The sequence below is a fragment of the Pteropus medius genome, unplaced genomic scaffold, assembly GCF_902729225.1.
Source record: "Pteropus medius unplaced genomic scaffold, Ma_sr-lr_union100, whole genome shotgun sequence".
In the NCBI taxonomy this organism is placed as follows: Eukaryota; Metazoa; Chordata; class Mammalia; order Chiroptera; family Pteropodidae; genus Pteropus; species Pteropus medius.
Window position 1 is genome coordinate 3,160,477 of NW_024352947.1, and position 25,918 is coordinate 3,186,394.

The following is a 25,918-nucleotide window of genomic DNA, read 5'->3' on the forward strand; positions in this document are numbered from 1 at the left end:
GCAGAGATGTTGAGAACATATTCGGGCATCTGAAAGCTGTCCTCATGTCCATGCCCACTCCGGAATTTATCAATCATAGGAAGCTTCCTCCATAAGAAAGAAGAGATTTAAAAATGACGTCTCCTTTCTAACATCCCAGTTAGTTTCCGTAACCTCCGGGGCACACCCACCAACGCCTTCCGTTTCTGTAATAAAGCCACAGTGGACTCTCGCTTCTGCACCCCAGGCCAGGTTTCCATTCTCTCTCGCCCAGCTTCCTACACTCACCTCCCAGCATTCACTCTTGCCTTCCACCAACCCGGTCACCAAAATGCGGCCAGAGTGACCTTTTAAAAACTACTCCGATCCTGTCCTTCCTCTACGCAGAATCCTGCCCTGACTCCCCGACACGTCCTCGGTCCTTCCGTTGCTTTCATACTCGGCACACTGGTCTCTGCCTCTCCCTGCGACCGGTGGGTGGCTGTTCTGTCCCCTTTGTCTGTCCTGCAGCCACGCCGCCCCCTTGTTTCCGGGAGAGCCCTGGCACCTGCCCACAGGCTTCGCCACAGGCCCCCCCTGTTGCTGGAGGGCCCCCTTCTCTGCCCCGACTCCAGTTACCCACTCAATAGGAATGCAGATCGAGCCCCATGGAAGACACTCCCATGGCCCTGGACCTTCCCTTTCGAGCATGTGTCCCTGTGGCCATGATTATGTCACCACCATCTGTCCCCCGTTAGACTACAAGTTCTTGGACCGTGCACATCTGCTTTGCTCTACAAATACTTCACACACCTGCACGGTAGCCAGCACATAGTAAGTGCCGGCTAAATACACCACAGTGAATGAATGAGAGAAAATTTAACCATATTTTAACCACATGCTTCCAACTGTGGGATCTTTTCATACTGGCATCTGAGGAACTCATTCGTCGAGTTAGGTATGTGAACCGAGTTTACCTCATAAAGTTAAAAAAAGATGTTTGTGTATCCACATGCATGTAACAAAGGTGTGTATATATATGATTATTCTCTGTTACGAGCTTAATTAAATAAACACCTTTTTACATTAAGGCAGTTGGCAAGGCTGCCGAGGCCGCATGGGAGCAACACAGTCATGCTGCTTCCAGTGTGGCTGTCTCACCCCGTCTCCCCCTAACTCGTCGACAGTCGACCATGGAATGAGGTAGAATTGCCTGTCATGTGTGAATGAAATCTGGTGCATGTTCATATAGATCTTAAGACAAAGAAAGAACTTCGAAGGCCGGGTCGAGGGGACGGTGGTGTTCGTGGCGTCCTTGCGGTGAACTAAGTCCCACGGCCACCCGGCACATCAGCGACGTTCTCCCTTTGTCTTCGGGGTCACACCACATGGCGGCCCCTGCCAACTCCCCCCACCCCAGCCCTGCCCCCAGAGACCAGCTCAGGACAGCCCGTAGGTGGTAGCTCAGCCCCCACCACCCCTCCCAGCTTAGAGGGCCGAGGTGCAGCACCAGGACTGGGGGCCGGAACCAGGCCCCGGGGACTCCTGCCAGCAGCACCCCCGTTTGGAAGCTGGACCGGCCAGTTCTTTCCCTGGGCCCACCGGAGGGTGGCAGCTGGCTGTGCTCCCTCCTGGCCTCTCCCCTCCCCTCCCCTCCCCGTGGGTTTTTCCAAAGCCCATTTCATTTCTTTTCCTTTCTTTTAATGCTAGTTTTCTAAGTTTCCTCCTCTCTGCCCTCACCTGCACTTCCTCTTTCGTCCCTCTGTTCCGTCGCGTCCCTCCTCCTCCCCTCCCCTCTGTCCCTCTTCAGTTGGATCCCCTCTGTAAGGCACAGTAGCCTGGCTGACGTGACTGACACGTAATGCGGATCCCTGGTCCTTTCATAGCTTGTTCAGCCCCCGCACTGAGGTCTGAGGATGAAGGGGGGCGGAGGGGGGGGAACTGCGGGAAAAGACAGAGGAACCTAAAGTGACAGACGTGTCGGCACCGCCCACAGCGGTCCTGAGTGCAGCTCGGCCTCATCTTTATAATCAGTAACGCAGACAGCTCGAGGTCCGGAGAAAAGCTATGGTACAAAAAGTAATAACGCATGAAAAATAAGTCAACAATGAAATCACAAGTTCAGAGGATTGCCTTAATTCGCTAATTCGCTAGGAAGCACCGCAGACCCCACCCTTCTGGCCCCTGGCGCTGGGAGTTTGGGAAGCTCGGAGCACCCCCCTCTCTCTTCTCTGAAAGGACATCCTTAGAGCAGATCTCTGACCTTCCCTGGAGAACTGTCTCCGGGAACCGTTGGCCCTTATCCGGTGGCACGGACAAAGGCAGGCGTCAGACCGTGACAGAGCGGCCGACAGTGTGGCTGACGGGCAGTGTCGGGCAAGGTGTGGTCGTTCCTTCTGCAGAGGCCGCGGGTGCAGAGCGCGTTCCCCAGGGTCCCGGACGGTCTGGTTCCCCAGATGAGACGTGGCACTTTGCACGGACGATGACTGGATGAGATCTCGGATTTAGAGTTGATGTGGAATGATACTTGGGGATGTCGGGTGAATGCATTTTGCACGTGGGAAGGACATGAATTTGGGGGGACAGTGAGTGGACTGTTGTGGATTGAACTGTGTTCTCCCCCAAATTTGTTGGCATCCTGACCCCCAAAACCTTAGAACCTGACTTTACGGGCGTAGTCAAGTTCAAATGAGGTCCTACGGTGGGCTCCGATCCTTAAAGGGGAAATCGAGACACAGATTCTCCCCGGGAGAGCCTGGCGGGTGGTCGACGCAGGAACCACTTCTTGAATTCCGAAGGTATGGAAAACAGGCACTTTGAAGGCAGAAAGTCCTGGATTTGAATTCTGGCTCCTCCATTACCCCGCGACCTTGGGCACTCGATATGTGACAGGGGACATTGCACCTCTCTCAGGGTTACCGTGAGGACGAGCCGAGGCTTTGTGCCAACCATGCCCCACAGTCGGGCACCACGTATATGGGGCTTTAGTCGTTATCCATGAAGTCTGGGTCCTCGAGTGCTGTGGACAGGGCTTCTCATGTCATAATGTCATAGTACCTTGTGGCCTGAGGGTGCCCTTACCCGTGGGGCCCCTCCTTCTCCACCGCTCACAGACTTTTAAAGCTGAAGGGCACGCGGAGGCTCTGTTCACCCCAAAATATTACAGACGAGGGACTTGTCCGGGGAAACGAATGACCACAGCCCACCTCCTTGCTGTCACCTGGGGCCCCGGAGCCAGGCCCAGGGCCTTCTTCGGGGCTTTCCCTCACGCCTCTTGAGGAACCCCCCAGAAGGTGCTCCTGCAGATGAAACGTTCCGACTGCCATCAGTGAGACCCCTTTGGCCAGTTGCCAGCTAATTTGGGGTGATCTATGCCTTACTACCTTGTTTTTTTTCTTTATTTCCATAAATATTTGGGTTGGTTTCTAGATTCTCCATTCTGATTACTCAATCTATGCTAGCATCAAATTTTTAATTATTGTAGCTTATTTTTGAGAAATTTGTAGGTTTATTTTTTCAAATAAACTAAGAACGTCATCTCTCTCTACCCCCACCATAAAAATCCATTTTTATTGTATCTGCCTCTCTGCCTGGCACTTACTCATGTAGTTCTTGCCGGGCACAGTGGCAAACATGTTAAATTTACAAGCTGGTGTAAAAAGACGCCTTTCTAGGTTTACTCTCCTTCACCAAGACTAGGCATGCCATTTTTCTGGCATGTCAATGGCGCTCCGAAAAAGCTGCCACGACTCGGCACCAGTTCCCTCTGTCGCCTCCAGCAGACCCGGAGCTGGCGTGAGTTCAGCTCCATAGTCGCTTTTCCCAGTCTCCGCATTAATCCTACTCCAAATTTGGGGTGTTTTTCTTTTTACCTATTTAGAGTGACCCATCCAGGGGAGTCGAGGCAGCTTAGGGTCAGAGCATTGCCCCAGACAGTAGAGGTGCAGCCAGGAGCAGGGGCAAGGTCCCCACTGGCTCTGGCGGGGCTGTGGGTCTTGCCACCTCGGAGCTCACATGGTCCCCGTTCTGTTTCGGCTCCTCTGAGCCTCATGTCCCATCTGGTACCAGAGCTTTGCCTCGGGGCTCAGCTGGTTACCTGGGTCTATATAGAGCTTCTAATTAAACGGTCGTATTTTATACTCAATCATATGAACATGCCGTTCCAAGCTCTCAGAAATGCTTTAGGGCAGCTTCCTCCTTCTAGACTAGGCTCAGATGACCAGGATCCTCCGCGTCGCCGCGTAGGGACACGGTGGCCGGGGACAGCAGGGTGGTTGTGCGTGGGGGACAGCCAGGGAGAAGGCGCCACAGCAGCCGGTCCGGGCGTGCGTTTGGTGAGAACAGATGTGGAGGAAACGCAGCCACGGCCTGATCCGCGTGGAGGTGGCCCAGCCGTGGCCATTGCAGTGAGATTCACGGAAGGCCCGAAGGTGTCTCTGATGCCTGGACACGCGCCCTTCCCCGTCGCCCTCTCTCTCTCTCCGTCCTGCTTCGGGACAGAAAACCCGGATCCCGTGCGTCCGTCCCAGCTGCGGCTCCCTTTAGCGTCGGTGCTGAGGAGGTCGGTGCCTCCAAACCCCGTCGTCTGCCTGTGTCCTCCCGTTCACCGCGGGACCCTGAGACACACTCAGCTATGTCTCAGAGCTGGGTCCGCTCCTGGGGAGTGGTGGTTCCCAAACCTGGCCCGACCAGACGACGGTGACCAGCTGAGTGTGGGCACCAGGGACCTGGGCCCCCCGAGGCTGAGGCTTACGTGAGTCATCCGAGGACACACCGCTAGCCTCGTCCAAGGCCAGACCGCGAGCTCTGCACGGTCTTCCTTCCTGCTGACTGTCCCGTCCGCATCCTCCGCCGCTGCCGTCCCCACCCCCCGCCCTCCATTTTCCTCCTCTCCGTCTGTCGCTCTTTCCTTCCGCGCGTTCTCACTTGTCATGGACCACGTTGTCATGGACCTAGCGGGCATGTATGTCGGCCCCGGATGCTGTCAGGGTCACCATCCCCGCCCCCAGCACGCCATCCTTCCACCTGAAATCCCATGGCCGATGCCCGTTACGGGTACCACACCGCCACCGGGGTGACGTTTGAAGGTGTCGCCATCCAGGTGGACTTCAGTGGGAACGAAGCAGCTGAGCTGAGGCTGTGATAAGAGGAGGGACGGAGGGACTCAAGGCTACGTAGTGGTGGCTTCCACCGCCCTCCGCCCAGCCAGGAACAGGAACGTGAGAGTCGGGGAAGGGGAACCTGGAACACCGAGCGCAGGTGTGTGCAGCTGGACCCGTGCGATACACACCGCCGTGTGCCGCTTGCTCCTCTCCAGGCCTCTGCCCACGCCGCTCCCTCTGCCTGGAGTGCTGGGCCCTCCCCACCCCTCCCGGCCAGCTTCAGCTCCCCGTGGACGCAGATCTGAATTCCCCTGCGGGCCCCCCTGCACCCCCACCCCCCGCCACCACGCACCTCAGCTGGCGCGCACGCTTCCTGTGTGTTTCTGCGGCCTTGACCGGAAGTGCCCTGTGCTGCGATTGCCTGTCACTCTGATGGCAGGAGTTCCGGAAACTCAGGGCGATGTTAGCAACACAGTCTGTTCTTTTTTTCTTTATGCGGATTTAACTCTGTATCTTAGTGTGTGTGCCCCTGGGCTGGCAGGAAGTCCCGTTTGAGCCCGAACTGGGCCTTGGGGCCCCGCCTTGGGGTCACACAGGAATCCGAGAGGATGGCGTCATGCTTGGAAAGTGAGGGAGGCTGGTGGGAGTCCGTGTCCTCCCTGTCCGAGGCGGAGGAGACCCTCGGAATGCAGCAGCCCTGTGTTTCTGGGCCAGGCACGAGTCACGGGTCTCCTTGCTGGGGCTGGGACGGTGGGACCCAGGGGCTGGCCCCTTCTGTGTGTTCCCGGTGTGGTCTTGCCACCTGGGCTCTGTCAGAGACCAGGGCGCCACCCGTCTCGTGGAGCCTCAGACGCCTGCCCCTGCTCCATGGGAGGACACTGGCGAAGCGGGCTCCATTCTCTGCTCCTCCGGCCACCGCCTTTAATCCTGCCAGTGACGAGGCTGTCATACAGCAGAGACGTTCCCGCCACACAGCTGCTCCTTCAGGCGTCACAGCGAGCAGGGGACAGCCCAGCGTCAGGTGGGAGCCCTCAGGGAGCACAGGCAAACTAGCCCCGCAGACTGCCCGGCCATTCCCGTTGGGTCCCCAGAGGCGTTCGCAGCACCCGGAGTCTGGTTCGCAGCACCCGGAGTGTGGTCCGCAGCGTGGCCGAGTGAGGGTCGGCGGGAAGTGGGAGTGGATCTTGGCTGGACCACGGCTGCCGACTCGGGTTTTGCAGGCCACACACAGCAAACCGAGAAGGTTCCACTCGGACATACGTGGTTATTTATGAAGACAGTTTTCTGGCAGGTGTTTTGTAGTGTCTTGGAAAAGGGGAGCTTTTGTGTATAAATCCATGAGATCTAGTTGGAGCCCGTTCCTTTTTCTATATTTTCTCTTTAAATTCCTTAAACGCAGCATGTGATTAAACATAAGCAAATTTCGAGAAATCAGGATTACTTTCTGTTTGATAAAGATTCTGATAAATGTTCTGAGATATTTTTGACTCTAGTAATTCACAGGAACCACATCTACACAATATTCTAAAATGATGAAAATGAATTGCAGAAGAATAGGAAATAAGCAGAAGTCAGAATTGAATCATTCCTGCTTGAAGTGTAGTCAGATCCAGCCTGCGAAAGTATTGTCAGTATCGTGTCTGCATAATTTGTAATTCTGGGTATTTGTTGATATTGATAAGGAAACTGTTCCAAAATGTGGTTTTTTTTAAAAAGTAAAGTTTGTCTTGATCTCTTTCCTGATGGAGTCTGAGCCCATCCTTTCTCATTTTGTCTCCCCTAATGATTGAAAGTTTCCTCCGGCCTGACAATGGCAGCTCGTATCCACATGAAGACAGTTATCAAAGGGCACATTTGTGCTTTTAAGTTTAAGCAAATGCTTTTTTTTTTTTTTGCAGATCACATGGCGAAGGAGCCAGTGGAAGACACAGACCCTAGCACTTTATCCTTCAACGGGGTAGGTACAAATTTTACAGTAATGGTGATGGCTTCTTATCTTTCCTTTGTTATGGCTTTATGTTTTTTATTACTCAGTATTTACAGGAAGATGGGGAAACCCAAAATAAGATTTTAACGAGATGAGTTTCTTTATCATGGTGATCCCTGTGAGAGAGTAGACCTGGGGTTGCTCCAGGCCAAAATGGCATGGACTTGGTCTCCTTTTGTGCACAGCTGACACCATCTGAGATTATAAGGGGTCCTCATCTGCTTGTCGATGTTTAATACCATCTGTGTTTAATGGCCCCTTCTTCAACATTCAAAATATCTAACTTGAGACTGAAGGAAAAAAATGGGATTGCCTCGTGGTACCCGAGAGCCGGCTGCATGCCGGACGGCGCCATGCTGTTGATTTGCCTGTCACCGCACTTAGTCCCCACGACAGCCCTCTAAGGTGGCCCTGCCCGTTTTACAGACGAAGAACTGAGGCACACGGGAGGCGAGGTCAGCTGCCCGCCTCGGGAGCAGCCAGGTGGGGTTCAAACCCGGCCGCGGCCTTAGACCCCTGCCCCTCCGGCCGCTCTGCCTGTCGCTGCCTTCAGCTCGGCCAGAGGTCTTACAGACGTCACGCTTCACCCTCCACGTGACCTGCGAGACGGTGGGGCAGGGATTTTCATCCGCGTTCTGCGGCTGAGGACGTGGGAGCTGGCTGGTTTGGTTGAAACCAGCTCTCCTGGGCGGCTCTGCCGCTTGCGTGGAATCAGTGCCTGTGACAGCTCTGCGGGAGGCCGTGGCACGGTGTGAGGTGTGGTCCTTTTTCCAAAGTGCGTGGAGGATCCGACCTCCTGAGCCACGAAAAGTTCTGATGAACCGATGTAGTTCAATGACATTGAATGCACTTCACATAATTAGACGCAGCGTCTTTAAGTCGGTGGTGGTCCACGAGGCCCCTCCGTGTCGTGAAGACCTGAGGTGTGTGTGTCCGTGGCCGTTAGTTCATCGCTGCACAGTCCGACAGGTGTGGCCCATGCAGGGGACCAAGCTCTGACTTCCCTTAGAAATTAATAGGAACAAATGCCATCTCTCCACGCTCATAAAAACAGAGTGTGGGGTGGCCGTGTGGTCGGATCTTAACGGTCCCTCAGGAGCCGTCCGCCACCAGAGCCTTTGGTTTCCAGGAGGTGTGGCTCAGCTCGCCCTTCCCGCCGCCCGCCTGCGATGACCTCGGTGTCCCCACATTGCCCAGCCCAGGCCGCCCTTCCTCACGGCCATGCTTCTCACTCGGGTCAGCTCTCACGGCTTCTCACAGCGCCTTCGGAAGCATCCCCGGGTTAGTCTGCTAGTGCTGCCATGGCGAGGTGCCCCGGAGTGGCCGACTCTGCAGAGACGTCTCTCTCGCGGTTCCGGAGCCGCAAGTCCAGGCCCAGAGTCTGCAGGGCCGGGCTCGGGGCCGGGCTCCGGGCCGGGCTCCATCCGAAGCTCACAGGGGAGAATCTGGCCTCGTCCGCCCGGCCCCCGCTGGCCGTCGGCAGTTCTCACTGTCCCTTGGTGGCATCCGTCCATCCCCTCACCCTGTTGGCATGCGGCTGTCTCCTCCCTGCCTGTCTGTGACTAGGTGTCTCTTCTTCCTTCATAAGGACATCAGTCACATTGGACTGAGGGCCCACCCCACTCCACTCAGACCTTATCTGAACCGACTATAACTCTGTTTCCAGTGCGGTCACATTCTGAGGTCCTGAGGGTTAGGACTTCGACATACCTCGGGGGACGCAGTTCAACCCATAGCATTTCTGCTGCTTCCAAGATTAAATATCCTGCCCTTGACATGGCAGAGGAAGTCCTCAGTGACCCAACCTCAGCACCCCCTGACGAGCCAGTCACGTGTAGCTGTCTGCTGCCCTTCTAACAGCCCCACCCTCCCACCTTCCTGGGACAGGGTCAGTGGCGGTCCCTCCCTGCTCCCTCCCAACTCAGGTCAAACATTCCTCGACGTATGTAGCTTCTCCGCCTTGCCTGGGGCCCCCAGGCACACCCTTCCCACAGCCCAGCCCCCGCTTCCGTCACACGGTGCTGGAATTATTTATTTGCTCGTCGACCACCTGCCAGGCTGTGTCGACCATCTCTCCGTACGCGGAGCTGGGCACAGGCAGGCAGCAGTGTGGGGTGTGCCCCGCTTCTCGAGGCCCTGGAACGGCACCCCACCTAAACCCCTCCGCCTCGCTTCCAGGCTCTCTCACGCACGCTGTCTCTATTGTGTTCCTCTTTCCGCCTGCATCACGCATCCTGCTTGAGGCTGATGGGCCTTCTTCACCTGCCGAGCCGCTCTTCCAATTACCTGGTCTTGCTCCTCCGTGTCTGCCATCTGCACGTCCTCCGAGGCCCTGGCACCCTCTAGGCCCAGCTCGAATGTCAGTCCCTCCAGGAAACCTGGTCTTGCCCCCACCCGTGTGTTCATCCACGCAGACCCTGTAGATGTTTACTTAACACTGAGCCAAAATCTGGGACGTGGAGATCACAGTCCCCTCCCTCAAAAAACTCACAGTCTGTCCCAGGAAGCAGACAGGTACTTTACAAAGAGTCTGGTAAGTGAGGCGCTACAGGCCTTTCCGTGCTCTGGGGAGCAGAGTCTGGGGGGGAAGATGTTAGACTTTTACGTTCTCTGTGATCGAGGATTGATTTCTTCCGTGGAAGAGGTTGGGAGGCTTTTAGAGGCCCAAAGAAATTCCAGGGAAAGGGGTTTAAAACAAAATCCTTGGTTCCACGTCTGTTTCTTTTTCTCCTCTCTCCAAGGAAGACGTGGGCTGGCGGCAGTGGACGCGAAGGCCCAGACCAGGGGGTGGTGTGAGCTGAGCTGGGTTAGGCAACAGGATGGGGAAGTGGGCCCATCCTCAGCCCTCTCATGGAAGTCTTCAGAGAATGACCTCATTGTATGATGAAGTCCGTGTTTCCAGAACAGTAGATACCAGCGTGTTCGTAGGTGCCAAACAGTGACGCATGTGACCGTAAGAGCTTCTCCGTGACAGCACTCAGCTCCTGCACCAGGGAGACTGTGCGAATCGTGCGTGATGACTAACCGATTTGTAGCTCTTTAACCGTGCGACCGATAGGATGGTCCCGTTTTGAATCTGTTCTAGTCAGCCCGGGACAGAGCTGTGCAGCGGTGAGTGCTGCCCAGCATGCACGGTGTGGACCCCCGTGACTGTCACAGAAATGGGTCCGTCCTCACTGTTCACGAACACAAATGCACCTCACTTCTAAACTGTTGGAAGGAGATGGGGAGACTGGCCCTGCAGACAGGAGAGGAAGTGTGGTCTGGCGGTCAGGGCCGAGGAAGTTAGGTCTCATTCTGTTTTGTGTTCCAACGTGAATGTCTCGTCAACCTCGAATTCGTGTCTGTCAATCGAGGGTAGAAACAAGCTATGGGTCAGCCCTAATGATGGCCGAAGCGGAAAACTTGCGATGTTTTAAAATCGTGCCTTTCCCAAGACAAAGCTTCCTTTTTCACTTCAGGCTTATAATTGACTATGGTGTTTAAAAATAACTTTCCTCTTTTGTTGGTTTCTCCAGTCAGACAAATATCCCATTCAAGATACGGGACTCCCTAAAGGTACGTACAGTTACTATAACTACTTGAACTTGTGATTATTTTACTATCTTGAACAAAGCAGTAGTCAGAGTAATGTTTCATTATTTAAAATTGAAAAACAGAAACATACCGGTCCATTCGTTCATGACTTTTTGATGATGATCTCAGACATGAATTTTCTTTTTAAAATCTAGAAATTACTTTATAACGAATTAAACATCAAATACCTGGGGTGTTTTTAACATGCATAAAATGAGTTGCAAGTGACAGAAACCCAACTCAAGTTCGTTTTAAAAGGCAGGGAGGGACTCGCTGGCCGCTGCTGGACCCGAGCCAGCCCAGGCTCCATCTCCCCCGTGTCGTGGCTCTGTCTTCTGTGGCGGCCCCGTTCTCGGCAGGCTTTCCCCACGGGGTGGGACGGATGGTCCCTGACACCTCTAGGTCCACTTGGTGCTGCCAGAGGTGGTGGAGAGCGAGGAGCCTTTCCCGCAGCACCCACGGCACAGTTTGAGGGACAATTGTGGTATGAGCAGTTTGGCCTTATGGCCGTAGCTGAATCAGTTGGTCACCAGGACATTGGTGTGAGCTTTGCAGTTGTTGGGGAGGCAGGGGGCACACAGTCATTTCCATCCAAAACACAGGAAAGCAGGCTCTGGTACCAGAGGGTCCAGGGAGGCTTGTCAGGCCCCAGAGCGAAACCAGCTCTGTTTCACCCACGCAGGGACGTTGGGGCACGCTGCAGCCCGGAAAGGTCACCAGGCCTTTGCCTGTCCTCGGCCCCCCGTGGGGCAGCCCATGGGGCTGCGTTCCTTGTTCCTCGGGAAGGCCAGGCTGCTGGCTGTCACGCTGGGGCATTTACCTTGTGCTCAGCCGACAACCCAGAGAGGAAGGGTGGGGTGGGGTGGGGGCAGGGAACAGTCAGATCTGACCAGCTTCAGCGCTGGCACCCCCCGTCCCCACCCGCACTTCCTGGGGAGGCAGGACTTCCCGGCTCACACTGCGTGGGTTTCCTGGCAGTGCCTGTGGTCACGGGTGTCCCAGGGTCCCTGACTGGAGGTGGACGGGGGCTTCTTCCGGGCCCACCTGTGCTTAGGTCCAGGTTCTGCCGAGTCACCCCCGCCCTTGGTTCCCTGCTCATCAGACTCCCCACTGCTCTTTGAGATTACGCCGTGAGAGCGGCATTCCTTTTGCCTCCTGAGCTTGTCCCAGGGATGGGTGTGACATAGAGAAGGCCAGGTGTGAGCCCCGATCCAGGCTCTAGGGCAGGTTTCTGGTAAGCTCGCTTCCCCTTTCCGCTCCCCACGAATGGCTTCTGAGTGTCCTGAGTCCCCCAGTTCGTGGCCAGGCACAGACGAGAGAGGAGTCTTGGGCGGCAGTGAAGGCCCAAGCATCATACAGAGAGCTTGTTTCACACGCAGATTCTGAGCCCAGCCGCCCCCAAACCCTGATGGGTGGGTGTGGGGTCCGGCCAGGGAACCTGCATTTTAATGCTCATCTGAGTGGTTGGGATGCAGACCTCACTTTGAGAGCCAGGATAAGAAGCTTCAGGAACTTGGGGTGTCTGCTGGAGAAGCATGTGGAAGATAGAGCTGAACGCAGCCACACTGGCTTCGAGCGACTCGGCGGTGACTTCAGGTCTCAGGGCCTCAGACTGCTGTCTGCAGCGCAGGGCAGACACGTCGGCATCCACCTCCCATGGCGCTAGCGAGAATTCAGTGGATTGAGTCTGGGACGGCGCCTGGCGCGTGTGAGTGTCAGACAGGTGGGGGGAAATCTGATCAAAGAATTTGAAAATCAGGGCTGAGGACTAACGAAAGCTTTCATAGCAGAGCCGCAGAAGTGGGACTGTTTTAGACAAAGACAGAGCTGCAGTGACTCTGTAATGCAGAGTCATGGTTCGAGCTAACTAAAGATGATAAAGATCTTATCATCCTTTCACATGATTTCCTGTTTGCAGAGAAAAAGATTGTTGCTTAGGTACCGGATACTACTGTACTGGTACTGTTGGGTTTCTCCTAGAATTTGAGTTTTAGAAACCTTAGTTAAAATGGTGATGAGTTGACAGGTAACGTGGCTGTTAAAACCCTATGCTAGATTTTTCTTCTCTGCTTCTTCATGGGAATAGTATGATTAAGCACATAATTTCTCATCACCAGCAAAATGCATCACCTTATATGTGATGAACCATGTCCAGAAGTTCAGACACCTCCAAATTTGCATTTAATAATATAACAATTTAATGTCTGCTAGTATTTTTTTTAAACATACCTTAATGGACACAATATCATCATTAAATGTTTATGGTAATTTTCTTATTGAAGTTGTTTTTAAGGGAAGAAAACCCTTACGAATTAGTGAAGAGACTAATTTATAGATTTAAAAGTAAAAGTAATCGAATTATATTAAGCACAATCTCAGACCCCAACATTTAAGTGAATTTTAGGGGCACCTACTTTATTTAGCAGACGAGTCATTTGTAATTAGCTCAAGCAATTTCCATGGCTTGAAGAGTCCTCAAAATTCATTTTCTTAAGCAAATTAAGCTTGTTTCACAGAATCTTCATAATACTTCTGTATATTCTTACTTTATTCTTGGGCAGTAGAAAGCGAAGTTCTTGGTGGGGTCCGAACAGAGTTGGTTTGAATCATGTAGTTCTACCGTGAATCAGCTGTGGGAGTTTAGACAATTCCCGAGATCGCATAGGAGACACTGGCTCAGGTGTTCTGAAAGGGATGTGACTTCACATTTTGAGAGAAAACTATCTTTGGAAAAAGAATTCTGAGTTTTGAGCCACTATTTATAGTGAGGGGAAAATGCACATAAATACATCATTAATCAATCAATTAGATGATTAATCAGGTGATTAACCATCTTAATTTTTTCTGGTATTAATACTCTTTCCTTTTATGGTTCAAAAAATTTTATAGCGAATTTAAAAAATTAAAGTATAGTGAAGTTAAAAAACTAAAGTCGACTGATTCTATTATTAATGATTTTGAGGAATTAAGTGTAGATGATATTTGGGGGGGCGTTTTAAAACAAGTTGTTCACTAAATTTAGAAATAGTAGTTCAATTCGGAAAAGATAGGCGAGAATAAACAAATACTAAAATAATTCAGAAGTAAAAGTGTCTGCTTTAAAACCAGCAAGCTGATGTGTTATAGATTTCTCACCTTGCCGGTTGCCAGTGTTTTGTTAATAGGTTTTCTTGTTCAAACATGAAGCTAAACACCCGACCGCCTGCATGATTTGCTGTGCATCCGGGTCCTGCTCATGCCGTAGTACACTCGCTCCCACCGACCTTGGCCAAGACTCTCTTAGGAATCTCTGGTGTAATAAACCAAAACTCACCCCCCGAATTATGACACGAATACAACGGTGACCATTCTGCAAATTTCTTTTGCTTTCGTGAAGGGCAGAGGGGAGAGAGAGGGAGATGACCACAGGACTGTTCGCGGCACCACATAAAAAAAGTTGCTGTTCAAGTTACCATGATGATGGCGGGGAGGGGGCGGGGAAAGAATCCCACTTTTACAGAAATGCTGGGTTGACAGTTAGGACGCTAGCCATCGTGAGAAGTCGTATGACTGAAATTACAGGTCCGGTACTTTTTGCTGAGAAGACTCGCACTTTCGTCAGCATCAGGATCTGTGGGGTGCTTGTTGGGTGTCAGATTTCTGGGCCCCTGAGATTCCAGTCGAGGGGTCTGGGGTGGAGCCCGGAGCCCGCATTGTTAATAAGCGGCCCGGGTGACTCAGGCCCACGCGAACGGCAAGCCCGGGCAAGGTCTCCACTGCGCTGGCTTGGAAAGACATCACATGGAATCTCAGTAACTGATCATGCTTACAATTTCTCAGGTCCTTTTGTCACAATCGTGTAGGAGGCAATGACTGTACCCCCTTATCTGAATTCATCTCTCAGCCCATCACACAGTACGTGAAGGAATGTTAACGAATATAAAAAATAAATAGATAAGTCAACCTTTCGTTCATTCTTAACTTTCGAACTCTGAGTTAAGTGATGTTTCCACTGAAGGTTCTATAAGTAAAAATTTACACGAGAAGACACATTTCTTTCATGACGCTACTTCTGTCTGGTTTTAAGTTTAGAGGGCGACGTTGTGGTTAAAGATTGAAATCTGACAGAATAAAATCCGTGTTTAGTGCATTCGTACAGCCTTCAGCACGCAGTTGGGGAGCTGCTAACACGTCAGCCGGGAAGGAGGGGAGTTCCTGTTAAAGGTGTTAAACACGTCACATGCATATGGTGCCCCTTTGACCTCCCCGGCAATCCCCACTTTCATAATCCCTGAAATGGTGTGGGTGTCGCTTTCGGGAGGGGGAGCTTGCAAGGCAAGCTAACCCCACTCTCTGTATCTGAAAGGCTTGAATGCCACAGTGGAATTTGACGTAATGTGGAATTTGACGTAATGTCAACCAGAGGGAGATGGGTTTTGAGGGAAATGGGTTTTGAGCGCCTTTTATTCACCCCCTTGGTGGGGGAGGGAGGGAGCCTGCCCTGGGGTCGTGAGGGTGGCCAAACACAGCATACTCACACTGGACAGATGACATTCACGGTAGCAGAGGACACCACGCCTTGCAGGGCCCCGTGGGGCTCCAGGCGCTGTGGGGGGTGGGCGCTGCAGCAACGAGGGTGGCGATCCTGGTGCCCGAGGCAGGATGGGCCGGGATGAGTAATTCTGTGGGCTGGCGGGGCCTGAAGCCCACCACGCAGGGGTGGCGTTCAGAGAGGGGGCCTTCTCCGCGGAGGGGTGCCGTTCGCGACCCTCCGTGTCACCAGCCGCCGGGCAGTGAGCGCATCTCATGGGGTCTTCGTTTCGGCCTCCACTAGAGCGTGCGCTTCCCTCATCAACCTCTCCGTCTTCTGTCCTAGCCGAGGAATGTGACCCAGTGACTTTGAACCGCCCAACCAATTCTGATGTGCGACGTCAGGTAAGAATCATTTCAGTTATATTTCTACCTTGAGGATACATGCTAATCCAAGTAGATTTTTTAAGAAATTACCTTCTAGAGCTTTAAAAATAAGGAACAGGATTTTTAGATAATAAAATAAGCGATCTTTAAGCATCCCAATAATGTAGCAGAGCCATAGAACTTCTGTTACTTCCAGTAACTGGTAGCTTGAATCCATTCTGTGAAGTGAATATTTGTCTATGCGCCGAAAACGGACAATAAGTGTCAGTGAGTTAAAAAGGAAAGTTGTTTTCTTCCCCATGTAGTTGGTATGCTGTAGATGGGAACTTTTTATTAAGCTACAACATAACCAAATAGTCTAATACCATTTTTGTAATGTTTTATAAAACTTTCGCTTTTTTCTGGTATCAGAAGTCAAACTTTAACATCTCATTTTCATTGTCTTTTTCCAAAAAGCAAATACGTTTATTGTTTTCTGGCCATACACGAATGGTTGTTATTTTAAACTTCAGATAGGACAAAAATGTACTGAAAAAATGAGAATTACCTGTCTTTCCACTGTTCACCTTTCGAGGTACATTCTTCCAGAAACTTCCTTGGGTCGCCATGTGCTTCAGTTACTGCTTGTTCTCTCCAGTCCATATCGTTCCCTCACTCAAAGCTCAGTAGCAAAATCGCATCTGCTGACCTACATTTAGAGGATTAAATATCTTGAAAAGCATGCCTTGCTGCAAGACTGGTCCTGCTCCTTCCATAAGTTAATTTTTAACAAGACAAATTTGACGCTTAATCTTGGTTTTAAAACATCCGTCTTTTTTTAATTCATTTTTTATTTTTCAATCAGAGTTGATGGTCAGTATTATTTTATATTAGTTTCAGGTGTACAGCTTAGTGGTTAGAAATTTGTATAATTGGTGAGACGATCCCCCCAATGATTAATCTGGTACCCACCTGGCACTATACATAGTTATTACAATGTTATTGACTGTATTCCCGATGCTGTGCTTCACATCCATGTGAATATTTTGTAACTACCAATTTTTACTTCTTAATTTCTTCACCTTTTCCACCCAGCCCCCCACACCCCCTTCCCATTTGGCAACCATCAGTTTGCTCTCTGTACCTGGGTCTGCTTGCATTTTGTTCATTTATTTTGTTCTTTGGATTCCACATATAAGTGAGATTATATGGTATTTGTCTCTCTGTCTTATTTCACTCAGCATAATACCCTCTAGGGCCATCCACGCTGTTGCAGATGGTAAGATTTCATCCTTTTTTATGGCCCAGTGATATTCCATTGTATGTTTGTACCACTTCTTTATCCAGTCGTCTGTCAATGGGCACTTAGGTTGCTTTCCTGTCTTGGCTATTGTAAATGGCGCTGCGGTGAACATAGAGGTGCATATATTTTTTCGAACTATTTTTTTTTTTTTTTTTTTTAGATTTCTTCAGATAAATACCCAGAAGTGGAATTGCTGGGTCATAAAGTAGTTCTGTTTTGAATTATTTAAGGAACTGCCATTCTGCTCCAATTTGCAATCCCACCAACAGTGCATGAGGGTTCCCTTTTCCCCACATCCTTGCCAGCACTTGTTTGTTGATTTATTGAAGACAGACATTCTGACAGGTGTGAAGTGATGTCTCATTGTGGTTTTAATTTGCATTTCTCTGATGATTAGTGATGTCGAGCATCTTTTCATGTCTCCTGGCCATCTGCATGTCCTCTTTGGAAAAATATCTGTTCAGGTCCTCTGCCCATTTAATTGGATTGTTTTTTTTTTTTTTTTTCAGTGTTAAGTTGTATGAGTTCTTTATAAATTTTGCCTATTAGCCCCTAAAATACCAGTCTTAATAAATCATTAATAATGATATTCTTGGATAGTCAATCACTTTTATAATAAAGCAAAGTTATATAATACAGTTGATAAAACAGGTAATGGATTGATAAACATATTTTAAAATCGTCATTGGTGCTACTTTAACTTTGATTTGGGGGTGTTCAGTCACCCACCGTGACTATCATATCTTTATTTGTTAATCCGATACTCAGCATTTTCCTTGGAATTACAATCTATTGATTGACTTCGAGACTGATTTATGTTAGTAAACCTAATGTGTACCTTTTTCCTTTCTTACAATTTTTAATTCGTTTAACAAAGTTTTGCTCCACATTTTTTTGTGATGTGTTATAGGCTACCTTGAAGGGACAAGAATGCTATATCGTTTAGTTTGTTTTTGAGGATTTTCCAACACCATTCGAAATTAGGTACAGGATATGCGTTAGGATACTGTTTAGTGTTTTTTCTAATTTGAGTGTTATAGTTCTGGCTATGTGAAGCAGAGACGATCCTAAAAGATGAAAATATAGTCATCAACTAAAAATAGGGGGAAAAACCTGTTTGAGTTTTTTTCAGTTATGTTTTAAAATAGAAAGTCTTATATTCCTAAAAGAAAGTAGGCCTGTACCCAGCTATTTCAGTTGGTTATTTTTTCGCATAATCTGTAGGATTTATTCTAACCACTAGATAGCCAGAAAGGTTCTTTGAAACCACCTTGGCAGATAGAACAAGGAAAGCTCACTAGGAGAGAAACGTTAAAAAACAAACAAACAAACAAAAACCCCAAACTCCATTTTCTATAGCCCAGACATTAAAAGTAAGCCAAAAACACGTTCTTTAGAATATTTAATATTTGCCACGTTAGTGATTTTTATAACTTAAAAACTAAGATCCTCTTCTACGAAGCCTGAAGTTTAGCTGCCTTGTTTGAGCGATGCACAGGAAGAACCGTTATGTGCGGGGATCTAGAATTCAAGTGTGGCTCCTCAGACAAAATTTCATAAAGAACCTTTCCTTTCACTGATGTAAGATCAGCAGCCCATCTACTGGGGATATCCAACTCTAATCTATTGCAACTTTTCTCAAACAGTCAAGTTTGAACTGCTTTAACTACATGCACAAATATATGGCGAGTGATGGCAAAGCAAGCTTTGTTGTAGCCCAGCATCCATGCCAGGAGGGGCCGGAGTTATAAGACAAACAGTCAATACTAGGATGCTAAGTTAGAGTTAGAGGTGATGGAAGGGGCGACATTTTCCTCTATTCATGTTGTTTATTCGGTTTTACCAAACTGAAGTTTTTTTCGTTGTTTTTTGTTTTTTTTAAATTTTAAAAACCGCATTAAATTATTGGCTCATTTAGCTGTGACAAAATACCATACTCATATAAGATGCTATAAGGGAAACTGGGTGTTCGGTATTCAGGAAACCTCTATACTAGTTCCACAAATTTCCTGTAAATCTAAAACTATTCAAAAATAAAAACTCGTTTATAAAATCACATAAAGAATGTTAAGAAGCTAGAAAAATGAAAAAAACTCATCCGCAATTTCACCACTCTTAACACAACTTTTTTTGCCATTTTGATGTATTCCCTTATATATTCTATGGCTATTTGTAAAAACTGGAAATAGTTGTATAACTTGCTTTTGTTGTGTAAACACATCTCACAAACATTTTGCCTAGTTTGCTATAAGGCCTTCCCATCAGTCTGAATGGTTGCGTATCCTCTCTGACACAGAAATAGATTCTGGGGTCTGAGGGCAGGCGAGGGCACGCCTGGTAGAAGGAATGGCCCCGACGACAGTCAGTGACAAAGACCAAGCTTCGCTTGGAGCTGAAGGATTGGAAGAGCGTAGGTGAAAAATAAGTTGGGCCCCAGAGCCCTGAATGCCAGCAAGGGGTAGATGGGAGGTACTGGGGTTTTGAGTGACAGTCCCATGACCATACCTGGGACCCCGGAGGGACCGGAGAGAAGATGAGGCTAGATTCAAGCCTGTCACTGGGACATGGTCGCAACTAAGTACGTGAGTGGCGAATTCCAGAAGAAGGCCTGTTTTGTGCGTAGCTGTTAGGCTTGTGCTTTGTTTGTTTACAGGTTGCAGGAGAGGAAATAAAGGCCTTGGAGTCTGGGCATTTCCGGTGTGTGGTGAAGCCACGTAGGCAGGGCAGCCCCAGGCGCTGGTTCAGGGCCCGTGGGCCAGGAGTGGCTGAGGCCATCAGGGAGAGAGTCCTGGTGATGCAGCCGAGAGATCAACGGTGGGACCTCGAGGAACGTCTCCCTGCAGAGGCCAGAGGAGGACGGGAGCTCAGAAGCGGGCGGGGGTGGCCCGAGGGCAAAGCTGTCGGTGGTGAGGGCAGCTATGCTTCCCTTCATAGTGCCTGTCCCAGGTTATGGTCATATGTTTGCTGACGATGTCGTCGTCCCTCCCAGTGACCAGACCATAGCCCGCAAGGGCAGGGCTGCCGGGTCTTTATGCTCATAATTGCTTCCTCACTGCCTAGTACATAGTCTCGATAAATAGATTTGAATAAGGAAGGAAAAAGGCCAGGATTGGGCATTGCTTCAGGTGCCAAGGAAGGGACTGTCACCGTCCTCAGGGAGCACAGCGTGGTCCAGGTCGAGACCTACAGAGACACCACTGGATTTGTCAGCTCAGGTGTCACTGGGGTCCTTCAGGAAGGAAATCGGTCATAGGGACGAAATGTAATTGCAAGGCATCAGGGGCGAGCGGCTGACAAAGTTCATGCAGTTCTGTCAATGTCATCAAGGACGCAGGGAAAAATATTAACCTCTTATTTGAGGGTGTCGGAAAATACAGAAAAAGCTTCCTTTTTTTTTTTAGGATGGGAATCATCAGATTTTAGAGGGTAAGATATCACCGGGTGTGGAGGGATTAAAATCGAGAGGGTGAAGAGAGAGCAGCGGAATAGTTAGTGGGGTTCGTTCTCCCTGTCGAAGGTGGAGAGGGTTCAAATGTTCCCTGACGACGGACTTCGCAATGTTTTGTGGAGAACACGCAACACATTTTTTCCAAGGAATCTGGCAGGGACATCAGATATGTGCCCCCAAATGTCAGATAAATAAAGTTACGAGAGGCACAGAAAGATGAGTTAGCGTTTTGAAAGTAAGAACCTTTGCTTTTTTCCAGGGGCAAGACTGACAGAAGGCCTGAGGGTCACGACGGGAACATGCTTTTTAGCTATAGCGATAAGAAGCCGAGTTAGCTGATGTCCGGTCGGAGTTGAGCCTTGAATGATGGTTCGGGTGGGGCAGGAAGGCAGGACGTCCAGCAGAGGGATGCGGGTAAAGAGTGGTAGTGTCTGTGCCGCAGGCCTTCGAACGAGGCGGTGGTGTGACCGTGTTCGATAAATTGGAAATGGATTACAAGGGGATAGATGGGGAAACATCCATTCCTCCATCCATCTGTCAAGTAGTCGAGTGCCAAGAATCTATTCCCGTCACTGTCTCGGGGGGCAGGGCCACGGCAGTGAATGCTTAGTTAGCGCTGTGGTCCAAGCGAGCATTTAAAATCTCCGGCCAGGAAAGCTGGGTAGGGTCATTTTGGCTCCTCCGAGTACAGAGGCTCCGTAGGCTCAGAAACGCTCCCTCAGATTCCTGGGGAATCTCAGCATACTACGTAAAGGGCAAAAGTGGGGAAGACACTTGAACCCACTCATCAGGCGAGCAGACTTCTGGGAAAAGAGAGAGACTTGTTTCTCCCACCGGGGTCCCTCTAAGCCCCTGCATTCTGCGCTTCCTCTAAACCCATCCTCCGGAAGTGAGGTCTAGTGGAAGTGTCGTATGCCAGGCCCCCGGGGGGACAGACTGGATCCCCAGGCCCCAGGGAGTTCCTGAGTCTTCCCATGGAATAGACGATGGGCTCAAAACCGAGTTCTAGAAAGGTCCTAGCAGTGGCTTGTCCAGGGGATGGGTAGGAAGAAAGACCGAGGCCCAGAGACCCATGTGGCTACGGCAGTCGCCGGGGAATAGGACCCTAGGGGCCCGGATGCAGGTCGTGGCGGGGAGGATGGGAGAGGGTGGAGTGCGATGGAAAACCATTTGTATTCGTTTGCTGGGGCCTGTAGCAAAGGACCACAGAAGCGGGTGGGGGTGGGGGCGTCAAGCAAGAGAAATTTACTGTCTCCCAGTGCTGGAGCCTACGAGTCCGAGATCGCGGTGTCCGGCCGGAGGCGGCACCTGTTGCAGGCCTCCCTCCTTGGCCTGTGGGTGCCACCTTCTCCCCAGGCTCTTCACACGTCTTCCTCGTGGGCGTGAGGCCTCAGTGTCGCGCCTCCTCTTCTCACCGGGGATGTTGGGTTAGGGCCCCGCCGTGACCTCGATTTGACTGGCTTTCACGGTCTCACTCCGAGGTGCGGGGGGTCCCGATGTTTGAAAACAGAACGAAACAAGAACCAAACAGCAACAGCACATTTCAAAGGAGAGAGTAAAGCGTTCGGTATCTGACAGGCCTCGGGAGTGGAAGAGGGAGGGGGCCAGTTTCGGCTTCAGAGGGTCCCAGCTGCTGACCAGGTGCCTGGTGGGGCCACTGTCACAAATAGGAAAATGGCTTATCAGGGCAGTGGGAAGAAAAAGTCATCCAGCGCATCCAGCATGCTTTATGGGTTTGTGATGAATCAATAAGGCAACAGAGACAAACCTGTTGAGCCCGAGCGTGTCTGACGGTGACAGTGTAGGCAGGAGAGTGGAGCGGGCGGGGCGGGCAGGGCAGCTGGGCATCGCCACCTGTAGCAGGGGAGGGGACTGAGGCTGCACCCAGGTACCGGAGCACAGGATGTGTTTTTGGAAAGCGTTGGAGCAGCGCAGGCCGTGGGGGCAGAGTCCCCAGGAGTCGAGCTTGGGCCCAGCCGCCTGGCTGCTTCCGCCTCTCAGGCCCTGCTTGCCAGTGTGGTTTGCTGGGGCCCGCAGGCCAGGTTCCTCCCTCCAGAAACCCACAGGGGAGCTGAGCTGGCAGGACGTGCAAACCGGACACACAGCTCGAGGCACGGACAGCGGGGGCGTGGAGTGGAGAGGCATAGAGTACCCCAAGGTGGCCGTCACTGCGGAGACACAGGCCGGAAGGGGGCGGGGGATGGGCGGTGGGCCAGCTTGCAGGAGCTCTGAGCTGCCCGAGCGGCAAATGGAAAAGCAGGACCTTCCCAAACCTGGAAGTCGTTCGAAAGCCTCATAGGTGCCTCTGATGCACCCCACTCCCTTCCCCCAAATAAATCATCGAATGGGAGGGGTAAAGCATATGCCATGAGTTAAAGTCACCCATCCACAGCGAGTGGACATAGGAATGCTTTTAGTTTGTTAACGTAAATTTATGGTCGCAGTTCTAAGATTTGTCTTCATCTGTCTTCATCTGCTGTGTCCTCTCACCAGCCTACCCTTCTTGGCCTTTTTAGATAATCCATGAGCCTGGCACTTCACGCCTCATATAGAAGGTGCTGGAAAGGGGCAGGGTCCTTTGTGCTATGTGATCTGATGCTACTGGCAGTAAAGAGAATCCTTAAGGACAGGTTTTAAAAACGTTGAAAGCACCTCCTAGTGGCCCACAGAAAACAGATTTTAAGTTTTCTACCAAAAGTTATTAGTGTCCAGCTGTTACCTGCTCACACCAGTGGTCCTGGGGCCTGGGCCCCACCCCTACAGATTTGAGCTGCTGGCCTGGGGTGGGCGCCGCGCACATGTCTCTTACGTGTCCAGGACCATTCCTGTGCAGCCAGAGTGATGAAGGCAGGGTTGGACCCTATGTCCTCAGGGTAGAGGATCCAGAGACACCCAGAGCACTGAGTCTGCTATACGTGCCGGCTGCTCCTACCTGCCACCAGGTATGACCCGGTGCTGAAGTAAATTTGGGTGGTCTGGTGGGGCTGATCCTGGAGCTAGTCCCCGCTGTGGTCAGAGCAGGTGCAAGTGGACAGTACCTGCTGCTGGTGAAGAGTGCGGGCCGGGGGGGGGTGGGATTCTTTGACACCAAAACCCTAGTCTCCATCTCCGAGGCTCATAACCCGAGGAGCACACACTGGGAGGTGCCGACGGCACGCGTTCTGCACTCGCGACTCCTCTCCCCCTGGCCGAGGTGCGTGTCGGTGCAGAGAGCGTGCAGGCCTTTGTGGGCTGTCAGCGGTCCGTTGTTTGGGCCGTCTCTCACTTTACAGTTATGAAAACAGAGGCCCAGAGAGATTTCTTTCACTTGTAGAAGCAGTGAACATAACGTGTGTATTAGTCTCCTAGAGTGACAAAGTATCACAGACCGAGTGGCTTAAACAACAAAAATGTCTGGTCTCACAGCTCTGGACGCCAGTTTCCAAGGTCGAGGTGTCACAGGGTTGGCTCCGGTTAGTTCCGTGTCTCTCCCCCAGTGTCTGGTGGCTCGCTGGCAGTCTGTGTTGTTCCTTGGCTTGTAGAAGTGTCACCCTGACCTCTGTCTCTGTCTTCATGTGGCCGACTCCCTGTATGCGTGTCGGTCTCAAACGTCCCCAATTGATAAGGACCCCAGTCATGGTAGAGTGGGGCCCAGGCTGTGACCTGGTTTTAACTTGATTACCCCTGTGAAGACCTTATTCCCAGATAAGGTCACATTCCGAGGTCTTGCGGTTAGGACTCCAACATATGAATTTGGGGGGACACTCTTCATGCCATAGCGGGTGCAATGATTTGGTGCTGATTTACTGCGGCATTTATCTTGGGAGCTAATGCTCAGTAGGCATTTAAGAAGCGGCATAGACGCACAGGTGGACATTTCGTCAGGGTCCTTTCAAGATGGCGCTGGTCCACTTGGCCACGGACAACTTGCCCATACTTGCCATCAGGGACAATGCCAGCTGGCCTCTCATTTCCTCATACACACAGGTTAGGGTCCCCCAATGACAGAGGGTTGAGTCTTGGGTATCTACTGATGAGCAGGCATCCAGCTGAGGAGTGAGAGGCTGGCCTTCCCTCCTGGCCCCGCCCCTATGTCTGGCACCTCCCCCTGTCAGGCTCCTCCCTTTCTGGCTCCTCCCATTTCTGAACCACCCACTCTGCCAGGCTCCTCCCTTCTGTCCTCCCATTCTGAACCACCCACTCTGCCAGGCTCCTCCCCTTCTGGCTCCTCCCCCCACATCAGGCACCTCCCCTTTCTGGCCCTGCCCACTCAGGCTCCTCCCACTCTTCCAGGCTCCTCCCTCTTCTGGCACCTCCTCCTCTGGCTGGCACCTCCCCGTTCTGTGTGCTCCTCCAACAGTGTGCGCTTGCAGCGCCCCTCCGTTGGCTAGGCTGGGGCAGAGAGCCGCCCCTTCCTCCTCACGGCAGAGGAAGGCGAGCAGTCACAGCTCTCCCGTCTCCCACTAATTCCTTCAAAGAACTCTCTTCGTCTTATGGAAGTTAACGGCGGGTGGGGGCAGGGTGATAGCGCCCCTTTTGGCCCCCACTTAGCTGGTCTGTTAGGGTTTACCTAGCCCCTCTCTGCAGAACATAGGCAACCATTGTCCTGAGCCTGGATCCCCAGTCGAAACTGTTGGGACATTCGGAAAACATCCATCGCGCGTCTGGTGAGGTTACGTGCTGTGCCATGGGGTATGAAAAGCCGGGTCGTTCTTCCACTGGGCAAGTTGTAAGGGTTCAGAGTCAAATCCTGGTGACAAATGCCACCAAATTAAAAAACAAACAAAAAAAGCCATTTTATCTATTGAAGGTCTATTCACAGCTAATTGATTACTTTGAAATTAATCGAGTCTTTCAGAAATAGAGATCCACGTTCCATTATCCAGAGTAAACGACGTTTTAAGCCGTGGAACTCCGAGCATGCCGGTCCACTGATGGTATTACAGAAAGCATCTCACAGAGGCCGAGACCAAAGGTCTCAGGCCCGTGTAGTCCCGAAGACAGTCTCAGTGACCCATGCTGAAGGAAGGAGCGGCCGAAGACATCGTGACCAATTTCGTATCTTGTTTATTCACTGAGAAACAGACTCTTGTTTCCAGGGACACACGTAGTGTCGTGTCGTGGTGAGACTCCCCATGGCCTTTGCCCTCGCACACCATCTGTGCCTTCTTCCAGGATCTCTGGACCCCCCCTTCCTCCGAGCTCCCCGCATGCCCTGACACTCGACAGAGGCCTGCGGGCACCCTGTCTGTGGTGCCTCATCTCCTGGGCTTGGGGCCGCCACTGCTGCATCAGAGGGTCAGTGTGACGTTACCAATCCTGACAGTTTAGAAAGTGGGTTTGGGCCCCGACACCCAGGGTGACAATGTGGCATCCTCAGAGCTGAAGGGGACAATAGAAATCGTGTTGTTCGTGACGTGTCTTCTTTCGCAGAGGAGGGAACAGAGGGCGCTTATCGGTGGCAGAGTGGGGACCTCGGAACTTGTCCAGTGCCACTCCCCCACCCGGTGCCTAGCATTTCTCGGTAGCAGTCGGCGTCAGCAGTTGCTGGGGCCTCTTGCTTTGCCCAAATCTAGGGAGATTTTAGTCTTTTCCACGGTCTAAATGATACCATTCTGGTGGGCTAGCATGGGTAAAAGCTACTGGAACAAAACTGGTAAATGAGAGTCGCTCTTGTCTTTAAATTGGAC

At 51.2% G+C, this 25,918-nt stretch overlaps 1 protein-coding gene across 3 annotated transcripts in view; it reads left to right on the forward strand.

Moving 5' to 3' along the window:
* EDARADD (EDAR associated via death domain) overlaps positions 1-25,918 on the forward strand; it is a 50,475-nt gene that overhangs the window by 1,782 nt on the left and 22,775 nt on the right. The window contains exons 2-4 of one of the 3 annotated variants that reach the window (XM_039850325.1): positions 6,959-7,017; positions 10,566-10,605; positions 15,437-15,537. In XM_039850325.1, coding sequence (XP_039706259.1) covers positions 6,959-7,017; positions 10,566-10,605; positions 15,437-15,537 — 200 coding nt within the window. The remainder of the gene's footprint in view (positions 1-6,958; positions 7,018-10,565; positions 10,606-15,436; positions 15,538-25,918) is intronic. The other 2 variants (XM_039850326.1, XM_039850327.1) reach the window with 2 other exon arrangements.